Source organism: Paroedura picta, chromosome 3 (genome assembly GCF_049243985.1).
Source record: "Paroedura picta isolate Pp20150507F chromosome 3, Ppicta_v3.0, whole genome shotgun sequence".
Classification (NCBI taxonomy): Eukaryota; Metazoa; Chordata; class Lepidosauria; order Squamata; family Gekkonidae; genus Paroedura; species Paroedura picta.
In genome coordinates, this window is record NC_135371.1 from 156,553,672 (window position 1) to 156,580,114 (window position 26,443).

The 26,443-nt window shown below is 45.5% G+C and overlaps 1 protein-coding gene across 1 annotated transcript; it reads left to right on the plus strand.

Annotated features, from left to right (window-relative positions):
- The first annotated feature begins 304 nt into the window (after positions 1 to 304).
- Positions 305 to 25,986, plus strand: LOC143833270 (keratin, type II cytoskeletal 75-like). Its single transcript, XM_077328881.1, has 9 exons — positions 305 to 1,003; positions 3,671 to 3,885; positions 5,487 to 5,547; positions 6,974 to 7,069; positions 9,228 to 9,392; positions 9,569 to 9,694; positions 13,720 to 13,940; positions 21,669 to 21,703; positions 24,471 to 25,986. The coding sequence occupies exons 1-9, from the start codon at positions 404 to 406 to the stop codon at positions 24,794 to 24,796; spliced, it is 1,845 nt and encodes a 614-aa protein (XP_077184996.1). The 5' UTR covers positions 305 to 403; the 3' UTR covers positions 24,797 to 25,986.
- The last annotated feature ends 457 nt before the right edge of the window (positions 25,987 to 26,443 follow it).

Genomic DNA, 26,443 nt, shown 5'->3' on the forward strand with positions numbered 1-26,443 from the left:
TTTTTTTTTTTGGGTTTTTTTTTTTAAGAAAACAAAAATCCTCTTTGGTGAGATGCAGTAATTATATTTGATTTAGGTGTGGTGTCGGTGGTGGGAAAATTAATTTGTTAGCGTACACAAATTTTTTTTGTGTGTGGCATTAGAGCCTGCAAGCCAAGCAATTTTTGTGTCTCGCTTGACTTCAAAGAAACACTTAAGAACATTGAAAAGGATTTTGTTGCTGTCAGATCTAAGTCTTCATTAATCACCTAATCCCAGCCAAGCCCATCTCTTCACATCTGGGTATAAATAGAGGGGAGGCCAAGGACCCACCTCAGAGAGGGGTCCGGAGTCCTCTCTCTCTCTCGCTCGCTCTCCTTCCATTTCTTTGCTAATCTCTTCTGTATCTTTTGAATCAGACACAATGAGCAGGCAGTTCAGCTCTAAATCTGGGAGTGGGGTCAGGATTTCCAGTGGCTACACCTCTTCCAGCACCGCCATTCCTGGCGGGACAAGAGGAAGCTTCAGCTCAGTTTCATTGTCCCGAAGTGGAAGTGTAGGGTTAGGTGGGAGAGGAAGTGTAGGGGTAGGGGGCTTTGGTAGTAGAAGCCTCTACAGCCTAGGGGGCACCAAGAGCACCGCCATTTGCCCTGGTGGTCCTGTCGGCTTCTATGGTGGTAGTGCTGGGTTTGGCGGAAGTGGTTTTGGGGGCGGTGGAAGTGGTTTTGGTGGCGGTGGATTTGGAACTGGAGCCTATAGAGTAGCAGGCTATGGAGCTGGGGGCTTTGGAGGTGGGGGCTTTGGGGCTGGAGAATATGGGGGTGGTATGGGAATGGGGAGCTTTATTGGAGGTGGAAGAGTAGGCCCCATGGTTCCTCCTGGAGGCATCCAACAAGTGACGGTCAACTCCAACCTCCTGTCGCCACTCAATCTCGAAATCGACCCAGAGATCCAGAAAGTGCGAGTGCACGAAAGGGAGCAGATCAAGTCCCTCAACAACAAGTTTGCATCATTCATTGACAAGGTGAGTCGATTATGCGGATGGGTTTTGGGTTACAAGGAGATGAGTTGTGTTCCAAGGTCGGAGGGAGATGAAGCACGGGATAAGGTTGCGAGCCCATTTTCAGGGGTAAGAGCAAATATCAAAGCTTGAGTCGGTGGCTTCCAAATAGGGTGGCCAGATTCTCCCAGCCACTGGTGAGGGATGTGGGGTAGGGTTGACAGACCCAGATTGGAAAAGTTCTGGAGATCTGGGGATGGAGGCTGAGGAGGACCAGGATCTCAGTGGGCTGCAATGCCATAGAATCCTCCCTCCAAAGTATTCATTTTCACAAGGGGAACTGATCTCTGTAGTCTGGAAATGAGCTCTAATTACGCAACATCCCCAGATCCCACATGGAGGCTGGCATCTCTATATCAAAGGTATTATGGAGTAAGATCATGTGTGGTTATCTTATGGCATGACTGCCACAAATAGCAGGGATTTGTGGCAGGTAGGCCTGGTTATGATATGGGGTGAGGCCTAGATTCCTGCTTGTCTCTAACAAGTTGTTCATTCCCTGGCTGAGTTGATTAAAGAAAAGCCACTCACATGATGGGGAGGAACATGGACATGCACTGGAATAACTACAAGAGCAGTATGACACAAAATCTTCTAGGTTTGCCAACTTTTCAACCAGTCACTGCAGCTGTGCTTGCAGGAGCAGCTTCATGTGCAAGATGGTCCCCTTGAGAGCTGAGAAAAGTTTTAACTGATGATTTCTGTACCTCAAGCTGTTTGTAGAGGCAGAGAAACACACCCAGCTGTTTCTGTTGGAAGGTTAGAAGTTTGAGAGCTCTCAGAAGTGCAAATATGAAAGCAGACTGACATGAGGACAACTAGGATCAGCTGCGGAGCGTAGCTTTTTTTAAGTTCTGAATGTAAAAACTTTTAAGAAAGGTGTTATTTTATCAAACATCGCCATTTTCAGGTTGCTGGTTGCCTTGCTTTGATTAATCAGGCACAAGAGCAAGCAAGATCAATTTTCCTGGTGTGTTGGTGACAAAGCTTATGACACGTGGCCCAATTCTTGCACCCAAAAAACTTCCTGGATTTGAACTTCCTGGATTTGTAGTTCTATCAGTGACTATCTGAAGCCGGATTCAGGTGTTGGTTTGAAGCAAAAGAACAATGAGTCCAGTGACATCTTTAAGACCAATAAAGTTTAATTTTGGATTCTGTGAAGGTTCAAGGGGGTGGCAGTTTACAGTGGATGAGCGATAGGGTTGTGAGTGTCCTGCATAGTGCAGGGGGTTGCACTAGATGACCCTGGAGGCACCTTCCAACTCTATGATTCTATGATTCTATGGATATAAGCCTTGGTTGGCATGTACACTTCCCCCACAGCAATGTGGGGATAATCATACTGTTCTACCTTGCAAGACTGTGGTCTAGTTTGCAAAGGTGGTCTGGGACTTTTGTACTTGTGAGACTGCCTCCTCCACTATGTCCGCCCAAGAAGTTTAAGATCCAATGAGCAAAACCTGCTCAAGATCCCTGAGGAGGTTAAACTGGCCTCAGCCAGGGCCAGGGCTTTTTCAACTCTACCCAATGAGATCAGGGCCCTGAGACCTCAGCCAGTTCCACAGGGCCTGTAAGGTGTTTCGCCAGGCCTATGGTTGAGGCCTAGAAATCCCATCAAAAATTCCGGCCTCCCAAAACATCGTCTAACACCAGCTATGGATGACTAAGAATGAATGCACTTTACGTGTCCCTCTCGTGCAAGGGAGGAGGTGGCTCTTCTGAAATTGTAATGCTTTAAACGTAATCATATTTTAGGATTTTATAACTTGGTTTTATCATTTTATTGTTATTACCTATGACTGTCGTGAGCTGCCCTGAGGCCAAGCCTCAGGGCAGCATATAAATGTAAAAATAAACAAATAATTAGAAAGGCAATTGCTATCCAGGTGATCTTAACCATCCCTTATTTCACTAATCCAGTAGATCTTTCAACCACTTAAAAAAATCTTTTCCATGGGTTTCTCTGGCCCAACAGGGGGAACTGCTGAGCAGGCCTTTGACCTTGGGTCTCTCTGCCCCTAGTCTGATACTCTAACTCAGTGATACTTCCTCAGTGGTTTTTGGGCATGCCACTCATGGCTCTTCTGAGCATCTGTCCCTGGTGTGGCATTTCCTGTGTGTTTTAGGAAAGTGGGCCAAGCTTTTATTTAGTGGGGCTTGTGGCCGGCAGGTGGTTCTCACCTTGAAGAAGCTGGTGCAGGAGGAATGGGTAAGATGTGAGGTTCCCTGAGGATAGGCCTCAGCTGGGGATGGAAGACACTGTGGCTCTTGTGCTTGACGGTAATCACAAATGTGGATCTCTGTGAGTTGCAGAATGACCACCTCTGTTCTAGTCACTATCCCGCACCATGAGGTAGTTACTGTGGTTAAGGGAAGTTTCTGTGGTTTTTGCAGTATCTGCAATGAAATCCAAGCCATGATTCCTGAGCCATTGTGTCATTCCTGCCTCATTCTAACATGGGTCAATCTTGAATTAGACGTCAGTGTGCCCACTTGTCTTAGGGGGCCACAGTGCTATTGTGAACCCATCACAGATTTCTCATTTGGCTGTTGTATGCATGGACCATTGTGTGTTTGGGTTCCCACTGTGCTTTTGAGGCTACCTCATTGTCTCTTGATGGATTTCAGGTTCGGTTCCTGGAGCAGCAAAACAAGGTTCTCGAGACCAAATGGAATCTCCTGCAGCAACATGGCAGCATGACCACGAAAATCAACATCGACCCCCTGTTTGAGGCATGCATCAACAACCTTCGGAGGCAGCTGGATAGCCTGGTGAATGACCGGGGAAGACTGGACGGAGAGCTGAGAAATGTCCAGGATCTTGTGGAAGATTACAGAAAGAAGTAAGTGAGTCTGGGGATGATACAGGAAGTTGGCCGAGACACTTAGAAGAACAAGGTGGTAGAATTCTGGAGAGGTAGCTCGGACTATGCTACTTGAGAGAGTTGACAGAAGGGATCCTATTTTTTGGGCCCTCTTGAGAGGGGAAACATTTCCCAAGCATTTCTTGGGAAAAAGATATAGCCCATCTGTTTTCCTTCTGTGCTTGTATTCAGCACGTTGGGCACTCCTACCCCCTTCTTCCCTCCCACCACATGAAATGGAGCAGTCCATCATCACTCCTCAGGTCAATCCAGCGATGAGACTGAGGTGGAGCTGCAGCCTTAGGGACTTTGTATCAGGCAATGATATCTCAGATGTTCTGGCACGAACTCCAGGCTGTGGTGGAGAAGATGGGAGGTGCTTTCACTGCACGTTAAAGAAGGGAAGGTGTTTTGAACAAGCATTTAAATGGCTGTAAAAATTGTGAAACAGGGCAATAAAATCCAGGCGCTGTAATTACCATCATATAGAAGATGATCGTTCACCCCATTAAAAGCAAATGCTGAAGATGTGCCAGAGAAACTTTCCTACCATGCTCTTCACCAAGAAGGCAGTCTTGGACTGTTTACGCATTGGAGGTTTCATGCCGGGCTGCAGGCTGGAGTTTTAGTCGTGGCAGGTTGCCCCACCTCTTCCTGCACCCACACTGCGGAGCATTTGGCCCGGTGTGCCTCATCCACCCCCCGATTTGTGCTCCTGCATGGGAGCTGGGACAGTGACGTTCCCAGCATGTAAACGGTCTTGGTGAGAATGAGCCATGGGGCTTTCCCCCAAGCATCCTTAAGGCAAAAACCTTCAGACAGATGTTATAAGATTCCCATAAATGGACTTGATCTCCCCAGCCCCATGCACACAGCTCCTGTTGTCATGACATGAGGTCTGCTTTGCCCAGCTTCTCCTCACCTGTTTGACTTTGACCCACTGGAAGAGTTCTACGTGTGCTTGGTCCTTGCACAAGCAGTCCTTGGCACAAGGTTCAACATAGCTATCTCCCCTCCCACACACACTTGTTTAAGCAATTTCTGGGCACGGTAAGATATAGGAAAAGAAAGCCTGTGGCGTTGCAGAAGACCTTATGCAAGCAGAACTGTGCTAAGTCCATTTATGGGCTTGTTTGTTTTTTTTTTTGATTAAGCAGAGCAAGACCTAATCCTTTCTTTCCATTTCATCTCCTCTGGTTCGGGATTTCATATTGGCAGTGGTTTCAAATCAATTTAGCAAGGGGACGGACCCTTGATGTGGCTGGGTTGGGCGGCTGGAAGACTGGAGTTGAAATGTCATCTCAGAGATGGGGGCCAAGATTCTGGACAAAGGTCATTGCCCTTTTCATATATTTCTGTCCCTTGTGAGTTTTATGAGAACCAAATCGGCTACCAAAAAATGTTTATGTGAAACATGGAACAGCTTGTCCCGGATGACCGTGTCTGAGCAGAGGCTCGGTATGAAGCGATCTGGATGCCAGAAAACACACTAAAGATTAAGTTCTAACATCAGAGGCGGAAATGTGGCAATGCCATTTCTTGCCATTCTTTTACATTCTGCTTGCCTTCTTCCCCAACAGATATGAGGATGAAATCAACAAGCGCACGGCAGCTGAAAATGATTTTGTTGGCATCAAGAAGGTAACAGTCTGTTCTTTAAAATTGATTCATGGCCCTCTCTTGTATGTCCAGGGAAATGCTGATCACCACTTCTTCCAGGCAAGGTGAACTTCTTCCAGGCAAGACTGGTCAGGGATTTTCTTGGGGGGGGGGGATCATCTGGCCATGGAACTGGGGTCACTGTGGGTGAGGAGATAGAGGCGTTTCTTGCAGGGGATTGGACTAGATTACCCTGGAGGTCCCTTTCCAATTCTATGATTCTTCAAACAAAAAAGATTCTTGACTCCTGGTGGGTAGCCAGATTAAAATAAAAACCAAGCAGTGCCATAAAGACTAACAAGGTTTATGCTTTCATGAACCAGGGTTTGCATCATCAAATGCATGCCATGTTCAGCCATTGAATAGGCAAATGTATTTATACTCAAAGATGCCGACAACAAAGAGGTGCGTTTGTTGGAGGGGAGAGATGTTACAAAGGGAGGCCAATCAAAAGAATAATCAGCCCATTTAGTGTAATGAGGATCACTCCCAACTGTTGATAGGCAAAGCAGAATTAACACAAATAGGTGTTGTACACTGGGTAGTGGTGCACATTAACAACTGTTAAGGGTTGTATGTGCTAAAATAGTAGCACTTAAATGAGAAATGACAGGCCATTGCTGAGGCCTGGTGAGGAGATGGCATTGAACTTTTTGTTGACTGCTACTTCAGCAATTTCCCACTTGATTTTCCCTTTGAGGTTCTTTAGTAGCTGAGTGACCTCTATATTAGCAACAATGGCCTCCAGTTTTATTGAAAGATCCTTAAGTACAAAAGAACGCCTATTTATTTTCACAGCTCTATTTCTGGGAAGAAATAATTTTTGATTGAGCTCTTAAGGGGGATGGGAGTGTCAGAAAATGAGGTTCAAATTAGAAGTCACCTGGCCATTCTCCAGTTGACTGAATGATCAGTCTTCTGCTATGGCCAAAGCTACACTCTGCTTTTGCTGGTAACTTTGGATCCATTGGCTCCACCTGATAGCAATCAGAGGAGATGCCTCTGCATTTTACATCGGTTTAAAGGAAGAGATTATCTTTAGCATATTGGCTAAACTAGTGGACTATGGAGACTTTATTTGAAACCTTTGTTCAACTGCGTTGGCTTCAAAGGGAGCTATCGTTCAGCCCTCCCTCCCCATCTGCAATATGAATACAATAATATTTTACCTTATGGGCTTGTTGTAAAGATTATCGAAGTAATAAATATGAAGCAGCAGTTCTACAAGAGCTAATAAGAGCATCCAAATGTGGAGGAAGGATACTCTGAATATAAAATCTATTGGAAACAGGATCCTGGGTTAGATGGACCCTTGGTCAGATTCAGTTAGGATTCTTCTTACGTTGTCCTTCACTGCTGTTGCTCCGGTGGTGTTTTAACAGACTACAAATCCATTGTGTTTTTTCAGGACGTAGATGGCTACTTCATGAACAAAGTAGAGCTTCAAGCAAAGTCAGATGGCTTAACGGATGAACTAAACTTCCTGAAAGCCCTCTATGAAGCGGTAAGAGCTTCGCTTCAACATTCTTATTTTTCCAAAAACAGTATTTTACAAAAACTTGGACAAATTATTTCTAAATCCTATCATGCTGATCATCCTGGTTGCATTCCACAAAGGAATCTTGATCCCTGACAACCAGCATAATGAAGACCCTGTCCAGGGTACAGATCAGAATCGGATTGACGTTAGTTAGATCTTTGGTTATTTATGCCATGCTTTTCTCTCCCAGTGAGAACCCATTTTATCTCACCACATCCTTGTGAAGTTGGTTAAGCTTTTTCTCATTCGCTCTTTTGCTCTTTCGCTCTCTCTCTCTCTCTGTATATGTGTGAAAGTGAGTGTGTGTGAGAGAGATTAACCAACCTCACAAGGTTGTGTTGAGATAAAATGGGTAGCCTTCTCATTGCCTCTCATAGCCCTGGCCTCACTGTTTGCAGAGATGAGAACATCACTTTTACATATAAACAGCAAGTGTGATTGGCGCCTTGACAGATTGCGAACCGCTCTTCAGATGCTCTAACGTGAGGATGATCTGGGGCCAAGGGACCAAACCCTATGAAGATAGGTTGAGGGACTTGGGAATGTTCAGCCTGGAGAAAAGGAGGTTGAGAGGGGACATTGTAGCCCTCTTTAAGTATTTGAAAGGTTGTCACTTGGAGGAGGGCAGGATGCTGTTTCTGCTGGCTGCAGAGGAGAGGACACGCAGTAATGGGTTTAAACTACAAGTACAACAATGTAGGCTAGATATCAGGAAAAAAATGTTCACAGTCAGAGTAGTTCAGCAGTGGAATAGGCTGCCTAAGGAGGTGGTGAGCTCCCCCTCACTGGCAGTCTTCAAGCAAAGGTTGGATACACACTTTTCTTGGATGCTTTAGGATGCTTAGGGCTGAACCTGCGTTGAGCAGGGGGTTGGACTAGATGGCCTGTATGGCCCCTTACAACTCTATGATTCTGTGATTCTATGTGATATTTCCGAGGCCTGTCAGGGAGCTAAATCTCTCAGCCCTGCTCTTTCATCTCTCTGTCTCTGTGCAGAGCTGGGAAGGAATCATGTGAGTTCTCATTGAGCTGTTCCCATTTATCAATGATCGGTTTTCTTCCCCTCAACAGGAGTATTTAGAGTTAGTATTATACTGCTTTTGATTATTTTGGGGGGTTCAGAAAGTGAATATTTTTCAACAGGGTGGGAGGCAGGAGGGTAGTTGTAGTTCCTGAATTGTCCAGGGGGTTGGACTAGATGACCATGGAGGTTCCTAATTCTATTTTTCTATGATTCTATGAGGGCCGCAGAATGTGGCTACTCTACTCAAGCAGCAAATGCATACACCAGGAGTCTGCATGTTTGTTTCAGTGATGGGTGAAGCACTGGCACAGTTCAGTTCAGATAACATGCAAAGCTCTGGATAAATTTAGCAGAGGAAGAGCTGGGTTTTTATACTCACTTTTCCCCACCTGAAGGAGTCTCAAAGTGGCTTACAAACACCTTTCCCTTCATCTCCCTGAAACAGACACCCTGTGAGGTAGGTTGGGCTGAGGGAACAGCTCTTAAGAGAACTGAGACTTGCCCAAGGTCACCCAGCTGGCTGCATGTGGAGGAGCGGGGAATCACATCTGGTTCTCCAGATTAGAGGCCGCCGCTCTTAACCACTACATGACGCCGACTCCCAATTAAGCTAACTGTATGGCTCAGTTCAGATTTCATGCGAATCAGATTTCATGTGAATTGCTGTCGTTAGTGGGTCACTCAGTAGCTATGGTTATTGGGGAGCATCAAACCAGAAACTGGGAAAGCAGCACGGGGTAGCCCAATCTTGTCAGATCTCTGAAGCTAAGCAGGGTCAGTACTTGGAAGGGAGAGCACCACTAAGGAAGACCCTTAAAGAAAGGCACTTCCACCGTCACTTGAAAGCCCCTTGCTGAGGTTGCTATAATTCAACTGAGACTTCCCCTTCTGCACATGTTGGATAACACCCTTCCAATGTGCTTTTGCAGCTGGACTGTCCTGTGCGAGACAGGAAAAGCTACTTTTAAAGTGCATTGAAAATGTACTGAAAGTGCCTTATTTAACATGTGTGAGTTGGCACTTTACACAGACACAAACCGGAACCTGTCATTGGGTCAGTCACAACAATTGAATGATCTCCTTTCTTTGGCCCGGCAGGAGCTGGCTCAGATCCAAGGGCAGATCAGCGACACCAACGTCGTCCTCCAGATGGACAACAACAGAGACCTGAACCTCAACAGCATCATCGCTGAAGTGAAAGCTCAGTACGAGGACATTGCCAACCGGAGTCGGGCTGAGGCCGAAGCTTGGTATCAAGGCAAGGTAAGGCGCCAGCCCCTGTTGGCTCGTGAAGCAGGGAGCTGCTGTGTGCTCTGCTAAGGCCCCGGGAATCCTTAAACTGGGGCTGCCTGGAACTCCCCAGTAGATAGGAGGCCGTGTGAAAGCATTCTCTGCTGGCAGGCCCAAAACTCGGTTCCTAAGAAATGTCTTTGTTACAGTTTCAGGAACTTCAGCACACAGCCAGTACACACGGCGACGACTTGAAGACCACCAGGAATTATATTGCTGAGCTCAATCGGGTCATCCAGAGGCTGAGGGCAGAGATCGAAAATACGAAGAAGCAGGTAGGGACCATTTTCCGTAGAGCAACAACTATATTTCTTGTGCGTATGGATATATGGCTTGGAAGATATATCTCTGTAGGCTTCATGTATTTTCCTCCTGAGCAGAAATGGCCCTGGTTGAAGGGCAGAGAGTGTGCTTAGCATGCACAAGTTCACAGTTTCAGGTCCAAGGATCTCCAGGATCTAGGGATTCCAGACCCCCCGTAGGGCCGATGAAACCCCCACTTTGTTATTGCCCCCCCTGCTTTGGAGGTTTTAGATAGTGGAGGGAAATCCCCAACCAAGAAAAACAGCTGTTTGCACATCAATCCTCTCCCACAGACCTCCTTCCCCTGCACTCATCGGGACCAGGAAGAATATCCCAATTTCCAACATCATCTGGAAGTGAAATCAACACACCAGGGTTGTTGGGTTTGGGACAAAACTATGGTTTGAGGCTGATTTTTTTAACCAGAGTTTCCCCAAAAGCCAGAGCATCACCCCTAATATTTCCAATGTGCCAATGTCTCTTCTGGGTGATATCACCATGCCAGATGGTCTTCTAAGTTCAGGTAAGTGCGGGGGGGGGGAGCTTCCAGAGAGCACCCCCCCCCCGGTGCTACCAGGATCTCCGGAGGTAGGAGTCAGGTAGACCAATCTGTGTCTTAAACCTTGACAAATTATGGCCAGTGCTGACAAGATGTTGGATGATTCATGAATGGTTCTCACACACAATTTTTATTGGCCAATTGCATGGGGGCATTTAAGAATTAGATTATTATTCTATCCCAAGAAACTGCCTTGTCTTCTCCCCTCACTGTAGCAAGCCAGTGAGGTCATTAAGAGACTAGGCCTGTTGAGCAAGAGGAGAAATGGACTCCAGTGATGTCTAATTATGCAGGGGTAGTCAACCTGTGGTCCTCCAGATGTCCATGGACTACAACTCTGGCAGGGGCTCATGGGAATTGTATTCCATAAACATCTGAAGGACCACAGGTTGACTACCCCTGTAATTATGTTAGCGGCCATCTGAGCTTCTGGGAAGGGTTGCATAACCATTGGGGAGCTCTTGCATAACCCCAGCATCCTCCAGAACCTTGGTTGAGAATCCCTGCATCACTGAAACATTTTGACGGAATACAATTGAAACAAAACTTCATACACTTGTGCATGGGAGTTGGTTGTTTTGTTCATTTTTTTTTGGTTGTTCTTAATCTCCAAAGGGATGGTTTTGCTATGGTTCATTGTGTGTGGCTTTGTTTCATTGTTGTTTCTTTGATCATGGTTTGGTTTTCATACCTCTATTTCATTATTATTTCCCATGGGTTTCAGTTGCCCCTTCCCATTTTGTGGTCGTGTAACTTTTCTCCTAATTGCACACCACGTAGCAGAACTGTAGTATTCTGGGAGGAAACTCCCAATGACAAATTCCAGGCAGATAGACTACCACTCCCCTCCTTTCGAGGCAACGAATGGTACTAATATTAAAAATTAAAGCAGCCTTTTTCAACCTTTTAACTGTCAAGAAACCCCTGAAATATTTTCCAGGTTTTGAAGAACCCTAGAGGTGGCGACATGCCACTTCAAAGACGTAGGCGCAGAAGTAAGATATGGGAACCTGCCAATCAATCAATCAATCAATCAATCAATCAATCAATTAATCAATCAATTACCGTATTTCCATTGTGAAGAAAGAGACTAGACCTGTAGAACAACAGGAGAAATGGGTTCCAGTGATTTCTAGTGACATCAGTGGCCATCCAAACATCTGGGAAAGGTCCCATAACCCCTGGGGAGATCTTACAGAACTCCAAGGTTCCCCAGAAATCTGGTTAGGAATCAATGCATTAAAGTCTATGGGATAATTGGTAGGAGTGGGATAATTGGGTAGCAATAACCCAAACAGTGCTGCAGCCACTGAATTTGAAAAAAGTAGCACAAGGAAGAGGCAGACTGGCAAGACCAGGGCATTCAGTGACACAATAAAGAGGATCTTGAGGTAGATATGCTTGGAGATAAGGGCAGAGTCTGCACTTACTCTGTTTATTCCGTTGTCAATCTTGTTGAATTCAGATCGCTTTGAACTCGGATCTTCCTCTCCCCCCCCCATTGAAACAGGATAGTGTTCTGCACATGGTTAGCGTAGTTCAGAAGGGTGGGGAGATAAGCCTCTTTCTTTCTTTTCTTGAAGGGGGGGGGAGGAGACAAGCAGGGAGTCTCTTTCTTTTCTTGGAGGGGGTGTGGGAGAGGATCGAAAAAGGCAGAGAAGGGAGAAAAAATCCAGGACCGACAGAAGTTGATTGAAATTAGGGTCTTCTCCTTTAAGGCAAGTTTGTCACATGACCACCTGTGGCCAATCATGGGTCCTCTACCACGGAGGAGAGCCCAGATTCAAAACAGCCTTTAAATATTGAGGGTTAAAAGCACTCTAAGATATCGCACAATAAAGGTAGGGTCACTCCTGATCAATCCTTCTTGTTGCAGAAGGAAATTTTAAATCGCCCCAAATCCAAACGGAAATCACATTCTGTGTAGAGGGCAGGGACTGAATTGATCTGGGGTTGGAATAAAAGCTCCGTGCAGTTTACACCAAGGTTTGAAGAACAGCAGGCAAGCAGGGGAAGTGTAGAATGGAAGGGAGAATTGGGCACAGCAAGGCAGCAACTGGGAGGAGATGAGAAGGCAAAATATTCTTCAGGACTGGAATACCTTTCACATGTATGCAATTCTAGTGATCAAGATGCCAGCCTCATGTAGGCCCTGGGGATCCCTTGGAATTACAACTCATCTCCAGGCTGTGATCAGTTCCCCTGGAGAAAGCAACCACTTAGAAGGTGGACTGTATAACGTTATACCCCACTGAAGTCCCTCTCCACCCCGAAAGTCTTCACATTTTTCCAAACCTAGAGCTGACAATCCTGCCTAGCGGTTACAGCTTACAGTCAACCAAAAAAGCTCTCTCTCCCTCTCTGTCTCTCTCTGTCTCTCTCTTACCCCCTTCCACCCATGGAACACTTGTTTCCATGCTCTTAGTAGGAAAATCCTGCCTTATTTGTAAAAAGGAATAGCGTCAGAGACTACAATAACAAAAAAATCTGAACCACCACGAAAGAAAATTGTGATCTTTCATAATATGCTGTTTAGTTGGGGGATTTGTTTTGTTTTCATATTTCTTACAAGAATCGTGAAAGACCTCATTTTCGTAATTATGACAATGAGCAATGACAGGAATGCCGAGCTGGCAACATTAAGTGAACCCAAAATCCCTTTTAGGATGGCCCAATCTCACAAAGATGGCCAGCATGTGGAAACCGCATGGGCATACCATTTGGCATTCTGTCTGAAATGGCTGATTCGTGGATGCTTGAAAAATCGATACATCTGATCGTACCCCATTTGACGCAAAAACCAAAAAGGGAACAAAAACCCAACCTTAACAAAGTCAGGAACAATAGCTGAGAGTGGTCTTCCTAGATATTGCATATCTTAGAGGGTGGTGCTCCAGAAATAAACACACTACCAGTATTTGTTGGGGCTACACCTTATAGATTTCCCTTGACCACCCAGTTATACTTCAGAATTGGTTTTAGATAAGAGTGCATGATTTAATATTATTGACCACTGAGGAAGACCCAGGAGAGTCGAAACACATTTGGTCTGCTCATCTGCAGTTAGAGCTGTATAGTTTTTATATAGTCTTTACTTTGTTTTTAATAAATAAATTTAATAAAATACTTTAATAAATTATTGTTAAAATGTTATATTGTTTTATAGCTCAACTTTTTAGTTCCTTCCATACCCCTTATTGTTGTTGTTGTTATTGTTGTTGTTGTTATCATCATAACCCTTACCATTATTATTATTATTATTATTATTATTATTATTATTATTCGATTTATTCCCTGCCACTTTCAAGGCCGGCTCGTGGCGGGTTGCAGTCTTCTAAAATCCCCATTAAAACCCCCATTAAAGACATAATAAACCTATCTATTCGGTAATGTCCCACATGAATGATTTTGCTCAGACACTTTCTTCTTCTGCTGTAGGTTACCTGTCTCCAAACGGCGATCACAGATGCTGAGCAGCGTGGAGAATTGGCCCTGAAAGATGCCAGGGTAAAACTCACCGAACTGCAGCGTGCCCTGCAATGTGCCAAGGATGAGCTGGCCCGTCTACTGCGAGACTATCAAGAGCTGCTGAATGTTAAACTGGCCCTTGATGTTGAAATTGCAACGTACAGGACTCTGCTGGAAGGAGAAGAATGCAGGTAAGTTCTGGCAAAGAACATCCAGAGATATTCTTATTACAACTAGTGCTATAGGCATTTGAGTGAAGTATTTAGGATAATCCCATTATAGTAACTATTGACGTCTCTCTAGCCAAATTAAAACCTGTCATTTTCTGCAACTCCATCTTTATGCTGTTTTTCTGCCCTCCCTTGCTTCTAAACTTCAGCAGGATATTTGGCTACTAAGTCTGCGCAGAAAAAGACACTCATTATCATTTTATACGTTGATTTGATTTTCTTAAAACATTTTATGGCAGTCATTTCACCTGTGTTAGGTAGATCCCGAAGGTAGTGTTCATCCCCCTTCTCTCCAGAAATCAGACTGGTCATGAACATTTTGTATTCTCATGGTGATTCACCCTATGGTTAAAAATGGATTCCGGCAGCTAATTTGTACACACCTAAAATATGGAGGAATCTGATCCTTTTTTCCCTTCCTGCTTCTGAATGGTCTGATGGGTGTAATAAAAACGGAACGGATCCGTTTTGCATTCTGCAAGAGAATCGTTCTAGTGATAATGGGGGGCATTTTTACTGCATTAATCTCTCTGCATAGTTATACATAGCGATGCTATTATGAGGCAGAAGTGTATCATGTTTAATGGGCATATTTAGAATAACATCTTTGTGCATATTTTGGAAATGTGCTTTGTTATAATTGGAATATTATACACACACACACTCATACACTTTGAAGTCTTCACATATATTTTATTTACATTCAGATTAGCTGAGAAATTCATCATTCAGGGTGGAATGTAAACTGAAGTTACAGGCATGCATATTTTGCATGCCTATCAGTTGCTCCACATTTACTAGCTGTTATACATATCTAATTGCAATTGTTCTGTTTGGCATCTAATGCCATCTTCTTCTGAAACTTGGGGTTTCATGAACTGCAAGAAGAATGACACTGACTTCAAGAGAGCCAGGAACACAGTTCTGTTGCGATAATTCAGCGCAAGCAGAATCCTGACTTGAAGTGATAAGAACAGACTGCATAACTGAGTAATGCAGGTGGAAGGTGGAGATGCACATTTTTGAATGCACGCTTGTTAAAAAAAAATCCCCTGCTCATAGAAATGCAGCACAGGAAGCAAAGGCAGGTGGAGAAAAGTGCTACAGCCTCGCTTTGCTTGCTATATTGGTTTTCTACTTGCAAGGACGTTTTAATTTGTTTTTTAAAAATTATTATTGTTATGTAAGTTTATTTCTTATCACTTTGGATTGCTGCTCCAGACCTGCTATAAGGTGACCAGCCTGGTTGAAGCATAGCCATATTTGTAGGAATGCCATCCTTTCATCAAGAGGCAGGGATGCAGAAAATGCCCTCAAGTTGCAGCCGATTTACCAATAATCCTGGTGGGGTTTTCAAGTCAAGAGCCATTCAGAGGTGGCTTGCCATAGCCTGCCTCTGCATAGAAACTCTGGGCTCCCCCCCCCTCCCCGCTAATTCTCCCATCCAAGTGATAACCAGGACTGACCCTACTTAGCTTCCAAGATCTGATGAGATCGGTCACACCTGGACCATGCAGGTCAGGTCTTAAGATGATTACAGGGCCATGAACTGGAATTCATGAGCATGATCCCATGCCTTCGAGTTTGGTGTAGTGGTTAGGAGTGCGGACTTCTAATCTGGCCGGGTTCGATTCTGCACTTCCTCACATGCAACCAACTGGGTGATCTTGGGTTCGCCACAGCACTGATAAAACTATTCTGACAGAGCAGGAATATCAGGACTAAGGTGACCAGATTTTAACATTGGTATAGTGGGACACCATTGACCCGGGGGGGGGGGGTGTCTTGATTAAAAATTTGGTCTATATGGAGCAACAAAAAGTTTCATAGAACGCATAGAATGCAAAAATAGTATTGTAATATATATATTCCAACATAAGTACAATTTGCCAGGTACCTCCAGATGTCCCTCCAAAAGTGGGACAATCTGATCACCTTAATCAGGGCTCTCTCAGCCTCACCTCCCTCACAGGGGGTCTGCTGTGGGGAGAGGAAAAGAAAGGTAGTAATATCAGGGCTCTCTCAGCCTCCCCTCCCTCACAGGGTGTCTGTTGTGGGGAGAGGGAAGGTGAATGTAAGCCGCTTTGAGACTCCTTCAGGTAGAGAAAAAGAGGCATATAAGAACTCTTCTTCTTCTTCTTCTTCTTCTTCTTCTTCTTCTTCTTCTTCTTCTTCTTCTTCTTCTTCTTCTTCTTCAAAACCAACCCTGGGAACTCTCACACCATTCTTTTAAGTGATTTTTTTTGTGTGGTCGAGTCACAGCTGACTTATGGCAACCCTGTAGCGTTTTCAAAACAAGAATCTTTCAGAGGTGGTCTGCCGTGGCCTGTCTACACAGCACAACCCTGGTATTCCTTGGGAGTTTCCCATCCGAATACTAGCGAGGGCCAACCCTGCTTAGCTTCTGAGTTCTGATGTGATCAGGCTAGCCTGGACCACCTAGGTCAAAAGGGGAGGAAAATCCTCAGGGTTGCTTCTTCAGTCTAAATGTGCTACCGAAACCCTTACCTGTAACCGTGTCTATGAAAAAAAAAATCTGTGAATGAGTACTCAAGTGAGAAGGAGTTACACTCTGTGCATGCCCAAATGCACAACAGGAATCACTGTGGTATAGTGGTTAGAGCAGCCTTTCTCAACTTTTTTAATGTTGAGAAACCGCTGAAACATTATTCAGGCTTTAGAAACCTCAGAAGTGGCACTATCATGCAGAATATGGCTGGGATGTATAACTGTGTACATACTCACCTGGGGCCCCTCCCCTCCCCACCTCCTCCAGGCCCATCATTGGCCATTCTGGCAGGGGGGGAGGGGGTTGACATGACCATATATGGTCATATCACCCAATACATGTTTAACAATTTTTTTTAAATATTAAAACTTAATTAACTCCCACCCATTGAGGAAACACTTCCAGGACCATCAATAAAACTCCAGGGTTTCACTAAAATTTGGGTTGGACTAGGAAATCTGGGTTCCTTATGAGAGACCCACAAGTGTTGGGAGACCTGTGTTGAGTAGGAGAGACCCTTGATCAAATTCTCACTCATTCTACGGAGGTTCAGTGGATAATCTTCGGCAGCCACACACTTTTAGTTTAACCTACCTCAATAAGGTTATTGTGGGGATAAAACGGGGGAGATTAATGTTCACCTCTTTGGGTCCCCCCACTGGGGAAAGAAGTGGAGTACAAAAGTAGAACATAACTAAGCATGTGACTCCAGTAATATTTTTTGACCCTGGCCCTCAAAGATTCCAGTTGCACCCTGGATCAGCACTGCTGTCTAAAAGAGGTCGAAGGAATGGCCATGATTTGTCTACCCAATTTGTTCGGGATCTGAGGAGCCAAGCCTGCCCAGCCTGCAGAAGAACCCACTCACCACTAGAGGGAGCTCTTAGATGACTGCACCATGGTAGTGCCGGGTTAATCTAATGGGCTAACCAAATCCCGGCAATGGGTTTTGCAACTGGGGTAAGAAGAGAGGGAGATGGGCGGTGGTTACACCTCCCTCATTACAAAACAGCCAGTTGGTACAAAATGTTTTCCTTGAGGTTCTGGGCTGAACTGCACAGCGGCAACCATCCCGTAAGGCCGGTTCTCTCGGAAGTGAAAGAGTGGCTGTACTGTAAGGCCGGTGCACCCTCCCCCCAGGCTTGTGGGAAACAATGCAGGCTGCAGCTGAGAAGCAACCACAGAAACCGGTCCTTCTCAGCCTGTGGCTGTGATTGCAGAATCCCTAAAGGCAGGGATCACAATTGGAAACTCAACAACTGGGAAGACAAAGCAGGGCGAATGGCATGAGACAGGGCTGATGGGGCCGCGGGTCCCTCCGAAGTCATGCTCCTTCGCCCAGGCTGTTCTCTCCCATCCAACGGCTCCTTTGGCAAGGCCAAGGCCAAGGCCCAGTCAAGTTATGCAGTCTCATCTCTTCACCTGGTGATTCTTCCACTCAGGAGAAGAGAGTCCCTGTCATCCACCTGCTCAGGCATCCTATTTCTCACACTGACGAACCAGAAATTATTTACTAACTGAGATGTTTTCACCCTCCTTTTATCCCCAAAGCAGCTCACAGCTTCATTCTCCCTCAGTTTTCTCCTCACTGAAATCCTGGGGCATAGGTTAGGCCAAAGGTATGTGACTGGCCTACGGTCACCTGGCTATAGTCTGTGGCAGACCGGGGATTTGAACCTGCATCTCCCAGATCCTAGTCTGAAACTTTAACCACTACGCCATGCTGGCTCTGAAGGCGTGCAAACAGGACATGAAGGGGATGGCACCCGCTCCTGTTGCCCTTCTCCCCAAAATGGGTGTTTTAAGGTACACTGAGTCCCAAACAGAGGTTCCACTGATCCTTCATGGCTAAAACCCATCAATAGATTTATCCTGCACGGATTTGTTGAATCCTCCTTTAAACCAATCTGGTCCTGTGAACATTGCGACATCCTGTGGCAGTGACTTTCAACACACGGACACAGGAAGCTGCCTCATACTGAGTCAGACCAATGGTCCGTTCTGGTCAATATTGTCTACTCAGACTGGCAGCAGCTCTTCAGGGTCTTAGGCAGAGGTCTTTTACACCTGGCACTTTCAACTTGAGAAGCTGAGGACTGAACCTGGGACCTTCTGCGTGCCAAGCAGGTGCTCTCCCACTGAGCCACATCCCCTTTGACAAGTGAGGTATGCTTTGGATGATGTACTTTGTTTTTGAACTGTCTTGAACCTCAAAGAACGTGTTCGTCAAGCACAGGGTAAATTCAACAGAAGGAAGGGAAAAAATAGCGAATTTTCACTAAAATGGGTAGAGATCAGCCCAACTCTGCCAGTTTTGACTGCTTCCTGTCCCACTAGTGCCTCCAAAATGTATTCTGAAGTGAAAGCAGCTCTCAAGTCCCGATCTATTATGCATCACCAGGCAGTGCTGTAAATTCACACATTTGAAATTTATATTTCGAAGAGGATTGCCAAGTGGCCAGAAACAAACAAGCCCAGCCTGCTCATTTCCCCTTTCTTAGCAGCTTGGTATGTGGGGAGTCGGCCTGGGAACCTTTGCTTGAGAAGGGAGAGTCAACAATGTCAAGCATTCAGGCCAGGTTCATAGGGCTGTTAAGAGCAAGGGAGGAGAAGCCCCTGTCAGATGGGTACTTCGGGTGCTTTTCTGTGGAATGAAGGACCTTGGGAAGCGGATGGTCTTGTTAACTCTTCCCTGGAGAAAGACGGCACTGTGTACGGACAGACATCATGTGCTATGGCACGCCAGGGTCATTGGCTGCTTTTGTGCCCTTAAGGGCTGGCTGACCCACCAGGAGAGCTTTTTGCGATCTACAAATAAGCTTTTATTGGCTGCTGTTCATTAGGCATCCTGCTTCTGGTAAAGGCAGGAGAGCAAGGCTTACTTTCAAAGCTGCAAGCAATAATAATAATAACAATAATAACAATAAACAATAATATGTTCTACTTAATATTTCTGGTAAGGCCTTGGGGGAGAGCATGTCTCGTGGCTTAAGTGCCACTCAGCGCTTAACATCCACAAAGGGCGGGTGTCCTGCCCCTGAGTGCCTCCTCCTCCAACCGGCCTGCCTGTCTGTCCAACAGTCAGCCAATTGCCTTCTGTCCCCCACCCCTGACCACCCCCTCCTCCTACCACTTCCTTCCGAGGCTTGGAGGCTGCAGATCCCTGCCCCTGCCAGTGAATTCTATAACAGCTGCCTGCAGCCTTTCCAGGTCCTGGGGGGAGGGGGAGGCCGTCTGCAGAGTTCTTCTACCCCCCCCCCCCAATCTAGCTCCTGTTGTATTCCTGAATGCAATGCGGTTGGCCCCTAGTAGTCATCGTCGTCGTAGTTGTAGTTGTAGTCGTAATAAATTTTATTCTTGTATCCCACCCTTCCTGGGAAGCTCATGGTAGGTAACAATATGGTTCAAAATTAAGGTGACCAGATTGTCCCACTCTTGGAGGGACATTTGGGGGCACCTGGCAAATTGTACTTATGTTGAAATTAAATATATATATATATTACAATACTATTTTTGTGTTCTATGCGTTCTATGAAACTTTTTGTTGCTCCATATAGACCAAATTTTTAATCAAGAACCCCCCGGTCAATGGCGTCCCACTTTACCAATGTTAAAATCTGGTCACCTTATTCAAAATATTCCCCAGAGATCTCTTTGATTGAAAAAGGCCCTGCCTGATGGAATGAGCTCCCAGGAGAGATCAGAGCCCTGTCCAAACTTTTTGAGTTCTGCAGGGCCTGCAAAGCAAAGTTCTTCTGCCACACCCATGGTTGAGGCCAGTCAGATAACGGCTACATCAAAATCCGAGGCCTCCCTCCTGCCCCCTCTCTGCTCTCCTTTACTCTTCTAACTCTTCCTAATACCCAACATCCCGCTGACTACAAACCCTTTATTGATCTCAGTAATCATGGCTGATGCAAACAGCAATTAATCTGTAGTTCTAAAAAAGTTCGTAATTCGATTTTATATATGAGAATTGTATTGATTTTATTGAATTTTTAGACTGTAAATCGCTCTGAGATGGTACATCAGAGAGGGGCTGTATATAAATTGCTAAATTGTTAAATAAATAGCTAAATAAATAAATAAAACGATACCATGGTAAAAGCAGCATATAAATCTATAAAACATTTTGTAAATGGAAGTAGCCCCCAACTAATTCGAACTTTGGGGGGGAATTCAAGATCTTTGGAGGGCAGATCTCTCCATTTCACCAGTGAGGCCAGTACTTCTGGATGGACTATCTGGACCTCAGCCATAGGCCTGGTGGAACAGCTCTGTCTTACAGGCCCTGTAGAATTAGTTAAGGTCCGGCAGGGCCCTGATCTCGATTGGCAGAGTGTTCCAGCAGGCCAGGACCAAGGCTAAGAAGGTCCTGGCCCTGTTTGAGACCAATCTTACGTCGTTTGGGCCGGGGATCCTGAGCAGGTTTCGGTCAGATAGCCTTATTGCTCTTTGGAGGGGGAGAAATAATGGGAAAAGACCTTTGGCCTTGTAGAAGCCCACAGAGATTGTGCATTTAGCACTGAGAGGCCTTTTGAAGAAGGTTTTTATTCCCCTCTTTTCTCTACTAAAAGGAATCTTAAAGCGACTTACAACCCCCTTCCTTTCCTCTCCCCACAACAGGCACCCTATGAGGGAGGTGGGGCTGAGAGGGCCCTGAGATTCCTGCTCTGTGAGAGTAGCGCTATCAGGGCTGTGAGGAGCCCAAAGTCACCCAGCTGGCTGCACGTGGAGAAGCAGGGAATCAAACCCATCTTGTTAGATTGGAAGCTGCCGCTCTCAACCACTTCACCAAGCTTGCTCCCAGAGCACTTCCAAGAGAGTGTGCAAAGGCAGCTTAGGCTGGCCTGGCACTGGGAGCTAAGCAGGGTTGTCCCTGGTTAGTACTAGGATTGAAGGCCCCCCCCAGGAAGCCCAGGGCTCTGCAGAGGCAGCGAATGGCCAACCACCTCTTTCTGACTTTTTGCTTTAAAACCCTGCGGGGTCACTGTGAATCGGCTGTCGTTGGATGACAGTTTTCACCACCGAGTGGCTGGTTGTGCTGTTTTCATTGCCAGCAACAGGTCTCTAGTCTAGTGGCCTTTGCCCTCCCTCTGTGCAAGAGTAAGGGACCATAATTCTTAATATTTGTCAATGGGTTGACGATTGACTGGCAATGTTTCCTCTCTCTTTTCCAGGATGTCTGGAGAACTCAGTGCTCCTGTGAGCATATGTAAGTATTCCAAGTAATCTCTTGCGTATGACTATCCGTGATATGGGTGCCTTTCCTGTAGAGCCTTAGCTCTGGGTGGGAGCCTTTTGTGTACAGCATATCCATCATGAACCCTGCTCCTCTCCTCAACTTGTGCACCATGTTTCTGGCTGGAAGGCACACTGGAGTGCAGCTGGAAGGCTTTTACTACCCACAGGCTCTTCTGAGCATTATTACGGTTTGGAAATGGGAGAGTTGAAATGTTCAGGCATGATAAATAAGCCCGTACCTCTGGGCCCTTTCTGATCTCATTTAACTGGAGATGGCCAGAACTTGAACCTGGGACCTTCTGCAAGCAAAGCAGGTGCACTACCACTGCTAAATTGTGAAAACTCACCATATTATGTGTCGTAGAATACTGGAGCATAGAAAGAAAACAAAATAAGTGTTGACATCATCCTGGGTCTGGAGGGAGATGTGTTGTCAGACCACCCATAAATTCAACTACAGCCCTGTCATCTTCAGTGTTGAAACGGCCCAGAAATCTCAATGCGGAGACATTTCATTTGAAAGGCGGGTACTTTTACTTCAAAGAGTTTGAGAAAGTGAAGGCCAGATTGAGGAGTGGGGGAGAGTCATCTTTCTTTAGGATGCACACAATCCTACTTGGGCCTAAGCACCACGGAACACATTGAGAAGAACTGGAAGTGTTTTTGAAACCACTTGATAAAAAGCTCAGCTTGTATGTAGGCTTGCCCACTCTGAGTTTGGGAATGCCTGGAGACCCTGAGGGTAGAGCTGGGAGTGGGTGGGATTTGGGGTGGGGAAGGACCTCAATTTATTTATTTTATTTATTTCCATTTCTAACCTGCCACTCCTGGCAATGCCGGCTTGTGGCACCTAACAACATTTCAAAATAGAAATCGTAATATAAAACAAGCTTAAAACCAATAATTTAATAGCAGCACTATTAAATACATCATTAATCAAACAACATCAATCAACAGCATTAAAACCAAACTGCAACCAGAGATGTTCTCCTCTGATCATGGAAGTAGATTTAAAATTTCTAGGTAGCAAGGTTTCGAAGCGGGGTCCAAGATTACCTGAGTCACTATCCTGGCCTCAGCCAAACGCCTGTTGGGAGAACTCTGTCTTACAGGCCCTGCAGAACTGAGTTAGCTCTATTGAGACCCTGAGATTCTCTGGGAGCTCATTTCACCAGGTGGGGATCAGAACCAAAATGGTCCTAGCCCTGGTTGAGGCCAGGCAGACTTCCCTTGGACCACGGACCACCAATGTATTGGTCTTGAGAGGAGGGCATAGACAGGCAAGCGGTCCCTCCAGTACACTGGACCCAGACCCCGGATAGTCTTAAAGGTCAAAGCCAATGGAGCATAATGCTATGGAGTCCACCATCCAAGGCAACCATTTTCTCCAGTGGGACTGATCTCTATCACCTAGAGATCAGCAGTAAAACCAAGGGATTCCCAGGTTCCACCTGGGGACTGGCATCCCTTCTTGTATACACTAGATGAGAAAAGATACAGGAAGTCTCACGAGGATCCTGGCAGCAGTGAACTAGGAGGAAGGAGGATAGGCAAGGCAAGGCAGCTTCCTGTCAGAAGGGGAATGCCTCTCCTAAACAGTGACAATAGCAAGGAGCACCCAGGGGAGATTTGTGTTTCGATCCCCTCATGCTTTCAGGAGGCCATGTTTTTAGGAGGCCATCATTTTAAGGAGACAATGGTTAGGGAAGTGCTAGTGATGGGGAAATATATGTTTAGCTCCCCCCCCCCCCCCAGCCCTGGACCACTTGCTCAGTCTAACTTATTCCCTGGAACTTCTGAAAGTGAGAGGGTAAAATGAAGGCCCTGCATTATAGTTAGGCTTGCCGGCAGGCCCAGACAAAAATGTCCTGTTCCTTTATTAGAGTCTTAAAGTGTGAAAATGGGAACAGAATGCAAGTTACTGAATTAACTAACTAACTAACCTTGTTTGCAAAATGCTTTTCTCACTGAGACTGCAGGGGGTGGCAAAATATAGAAAACAGCACAAGACGTACCGTTTGATAGGCAGGAAATTAGTTTGCACAAGACATCCCAAAGCAATTCAACAGGAGTAGGATCGCAGGGTTAGAAAACGACGCAATCAGGAAACGTCCTAAGGCAAACAGTGCAGAAAGTAGATTACAAAAGCAGAAGACCATGCCGGGAAAGCAAGAGGATACATCCAATGAACATGACAACCCTAATCACCACGTAAATGGCATCGAATTAAACTTCTATTAAAGTGACAGGGCCAGTTTCTCCAGGCCCTCCAGCAACAGGCATGCCAGCCTCTAGGGGGTACTTGGGGATCTCCTGGAATGACTGCTTATCTCCAAATTACAGACATCAGTTTCCCTGGAGAAAATGCATGGTGTGGAAAGCAGACACCATGGCACTGTGCCCAACTGAGGTTCTGTCCTTCCTGGGCTCCATTCCCAAATGTCCAGGAATTTCCCAACCTGGATCTGGCAGCCCTACAGCTATTTTGTGTCATGTTTGGGTTTGTGAAAACAGGATTTCAGGGGCATTTGAAAAAGTTAAACGACAAGCCAGAAACCTCTGATGGGGGCAGTTGGACCCTTAGACAGAATGATGAGCTAGATGGGTTTAACCGAGCAAGTTTTTTCTTCGGTTCTCCCCAAATAAACTCACCTTATTTCTAAAGAGTTGCCAGCAGTGGCAATAAGTTGGAAGTTTGTCTGGAGGCTCTCTCAGTAACCTCGTTGCTTCTCTTGCAGCTGTGGTCAGCAGCTCTTCCACCATAGGCGGAAGTGGCTATGGCCTTGGGGTCGGCGGTGGCGGTGGTGGCGGCGGCGGCCGGATGAGCAGTGGAGGCCTTAGCCTGAGCAGCGGCGGCGGTGGCGGCGGAGGTTACGGGTTCGGAATGGGTGTTGGCGGCGGCGGCGGTGGTGTCAGTAGTGGGATCGCTGCCGGCGGAGGGAGCGGTTACACTTCCGGAAGTTCACGCAGCTATGGAGGAAGCTTGAGCATGGGAGGGGGAGGCGGCTCCAGCACAAAACATGTCTCCACAGTCTCATCGTCAAGCAGGAAAGTAGTTAGATAAGAAGTGTTACAAACCAACCAACCAATCAAGTCCTGCCTTTTCTAGGAAAGCTCCTGTTCTGTTCTACTAGCCAGCAGCAACCGCCAGCCTTCAAGCCAGTTGCCCTTCCTATAGTGACAAAAAATGATACGATGACAAAAATAGCCCCCTACACAATCACAAGACCAGCTGGACAAAGACCTAGACCACCCATGCCATTTTTCAAACATTTGGGGGTACGTTCCACCTGACAAGAAGCACATTATATTTCTGCGAAAATCAATGAGACAGAGTCCAGCACATGCTCCTTCCTTACCTATTGCAGTTAAAGGTCCATTTTGGCTGGATTGGGTCCTTCCTTTGTAAATGAGAATTGATTAATCTCTCTCTTTTTAAAATTCGTTTTTGATCCGAGGTTTGCTTTTAAATTCCACATCTCAAATCATCCCAGTTTACAAGGCCTTCTCGTTTCTAAGGTTTTAGCCTGCAGTCTCATATACAGTTACCCTCACTTGAATTCCATAGGTCTCAGTAGGACTCTGCTTGCCTCCAGCATTTCAGACCTTAAGGTCTAGCCTTCTTTGACATAAATTTTGTTGCACCATTTGTATCTTTGTGGATGGCTGGTCCTCAGAAGCATGTGTGTCGAATGGAATATGCTGCTTCCTGACCCGGTCCTCTGAAGCATGTGTGCCGAATGGAATATACTGCTTCCTGACCCAGTCCTCCCCAGACCAAGTTGTCCCTGATAATAATAGCAGCATTTTATTATAGAGATAATTTTATTCTGAAAGGCATTAGGTATCCCAATTAAGGATTGGTTGAGCACAAACCACTTCTGACACCGTGTAGTGTATGTACAATCAAAACTTCATGAAGATTATTGCAACATGCTCCAACCAGCGATAATGTTAATGTTTGTCTTTTGATCTTTGTGGTGTTCAAATATGAAGTAGGATTGGACTCAGGCAAAGCTCCTATAACATCACAACCACGGCAATATAGAGATCTGTAGATTGCAGGTCTTAAATGAAGTATATGTTTGTCTTCTTTGGTTGACCCTTTCTGCAAAATGGTGGTTTTTACCAGCTGGATGAAGCACAAAGTATCCACAATTTGATTCCCACATGTATTTTGCCTGTTTTATAAGTGCCCACTGTTGTGTCTTGTAAATAAAAGTGCACTGGCTCTGCCTCTGCTCAGTGTTCACAGTTCTGCATATCTTCATGCTCTTTTTTGCTAATAAATTGCATTGTGATATTTGTGTTCTTTAAGTGGTTTTTTCATGTAAGACTGTCTGCATAAATGCAATGAAATGTCAAAGAAAATTTTCAATTCACAAAAATGTCCTGATATGATGTTTTTGGGCATTTCATTCAGATTTTGGCTTTGAAATTTAATGGAGAGATAATGGAGGATCTTGCCGATCAGAATATTATTCCTGATGTTGCTATCAGCATATACTGTGTATCAATATATACTGATTTTTTTCAGGCTGAATCTGAGCCTGAAAAAAACTTATTATTATTATTTTTTTTGCACATCCCTACTAATAACAAAGCAAAGAGGAGACGGCACTGAGAGGGGATCTGATAACCATCTTCAGGTATTTAAAAGGCTGCCATATAGAGGATGGAGCAGAGTTGTTCTCTCTTGCCCCAGAGGGAC

Excerpts from the sequence above, each read along its gene's own strand:
- LOC143833270 (XM_077328881.1), top strand. The coding sequence starts at position 404 with ATGAGCAGGCAGTTCAGCTCTAAATCTGGGAGTGGGGTCAGGATTTCC. Across the intron at positions 9,393-9,568 it reads AAGCTTGGTATCAAGGCAAG|TTTCAGGAACTTCAGCACAC; the intron begins GTAAGGCGCCAG and ends TCTTTGTTACAG. Across the intron at positions 9,695-13,719 it reads TCGAAAATACGAAGAAGCAG|GTTACCTGTCTCCAAACGGC; the intron begins GTAGGGACCATT and ends CTTCTGCTGTAG.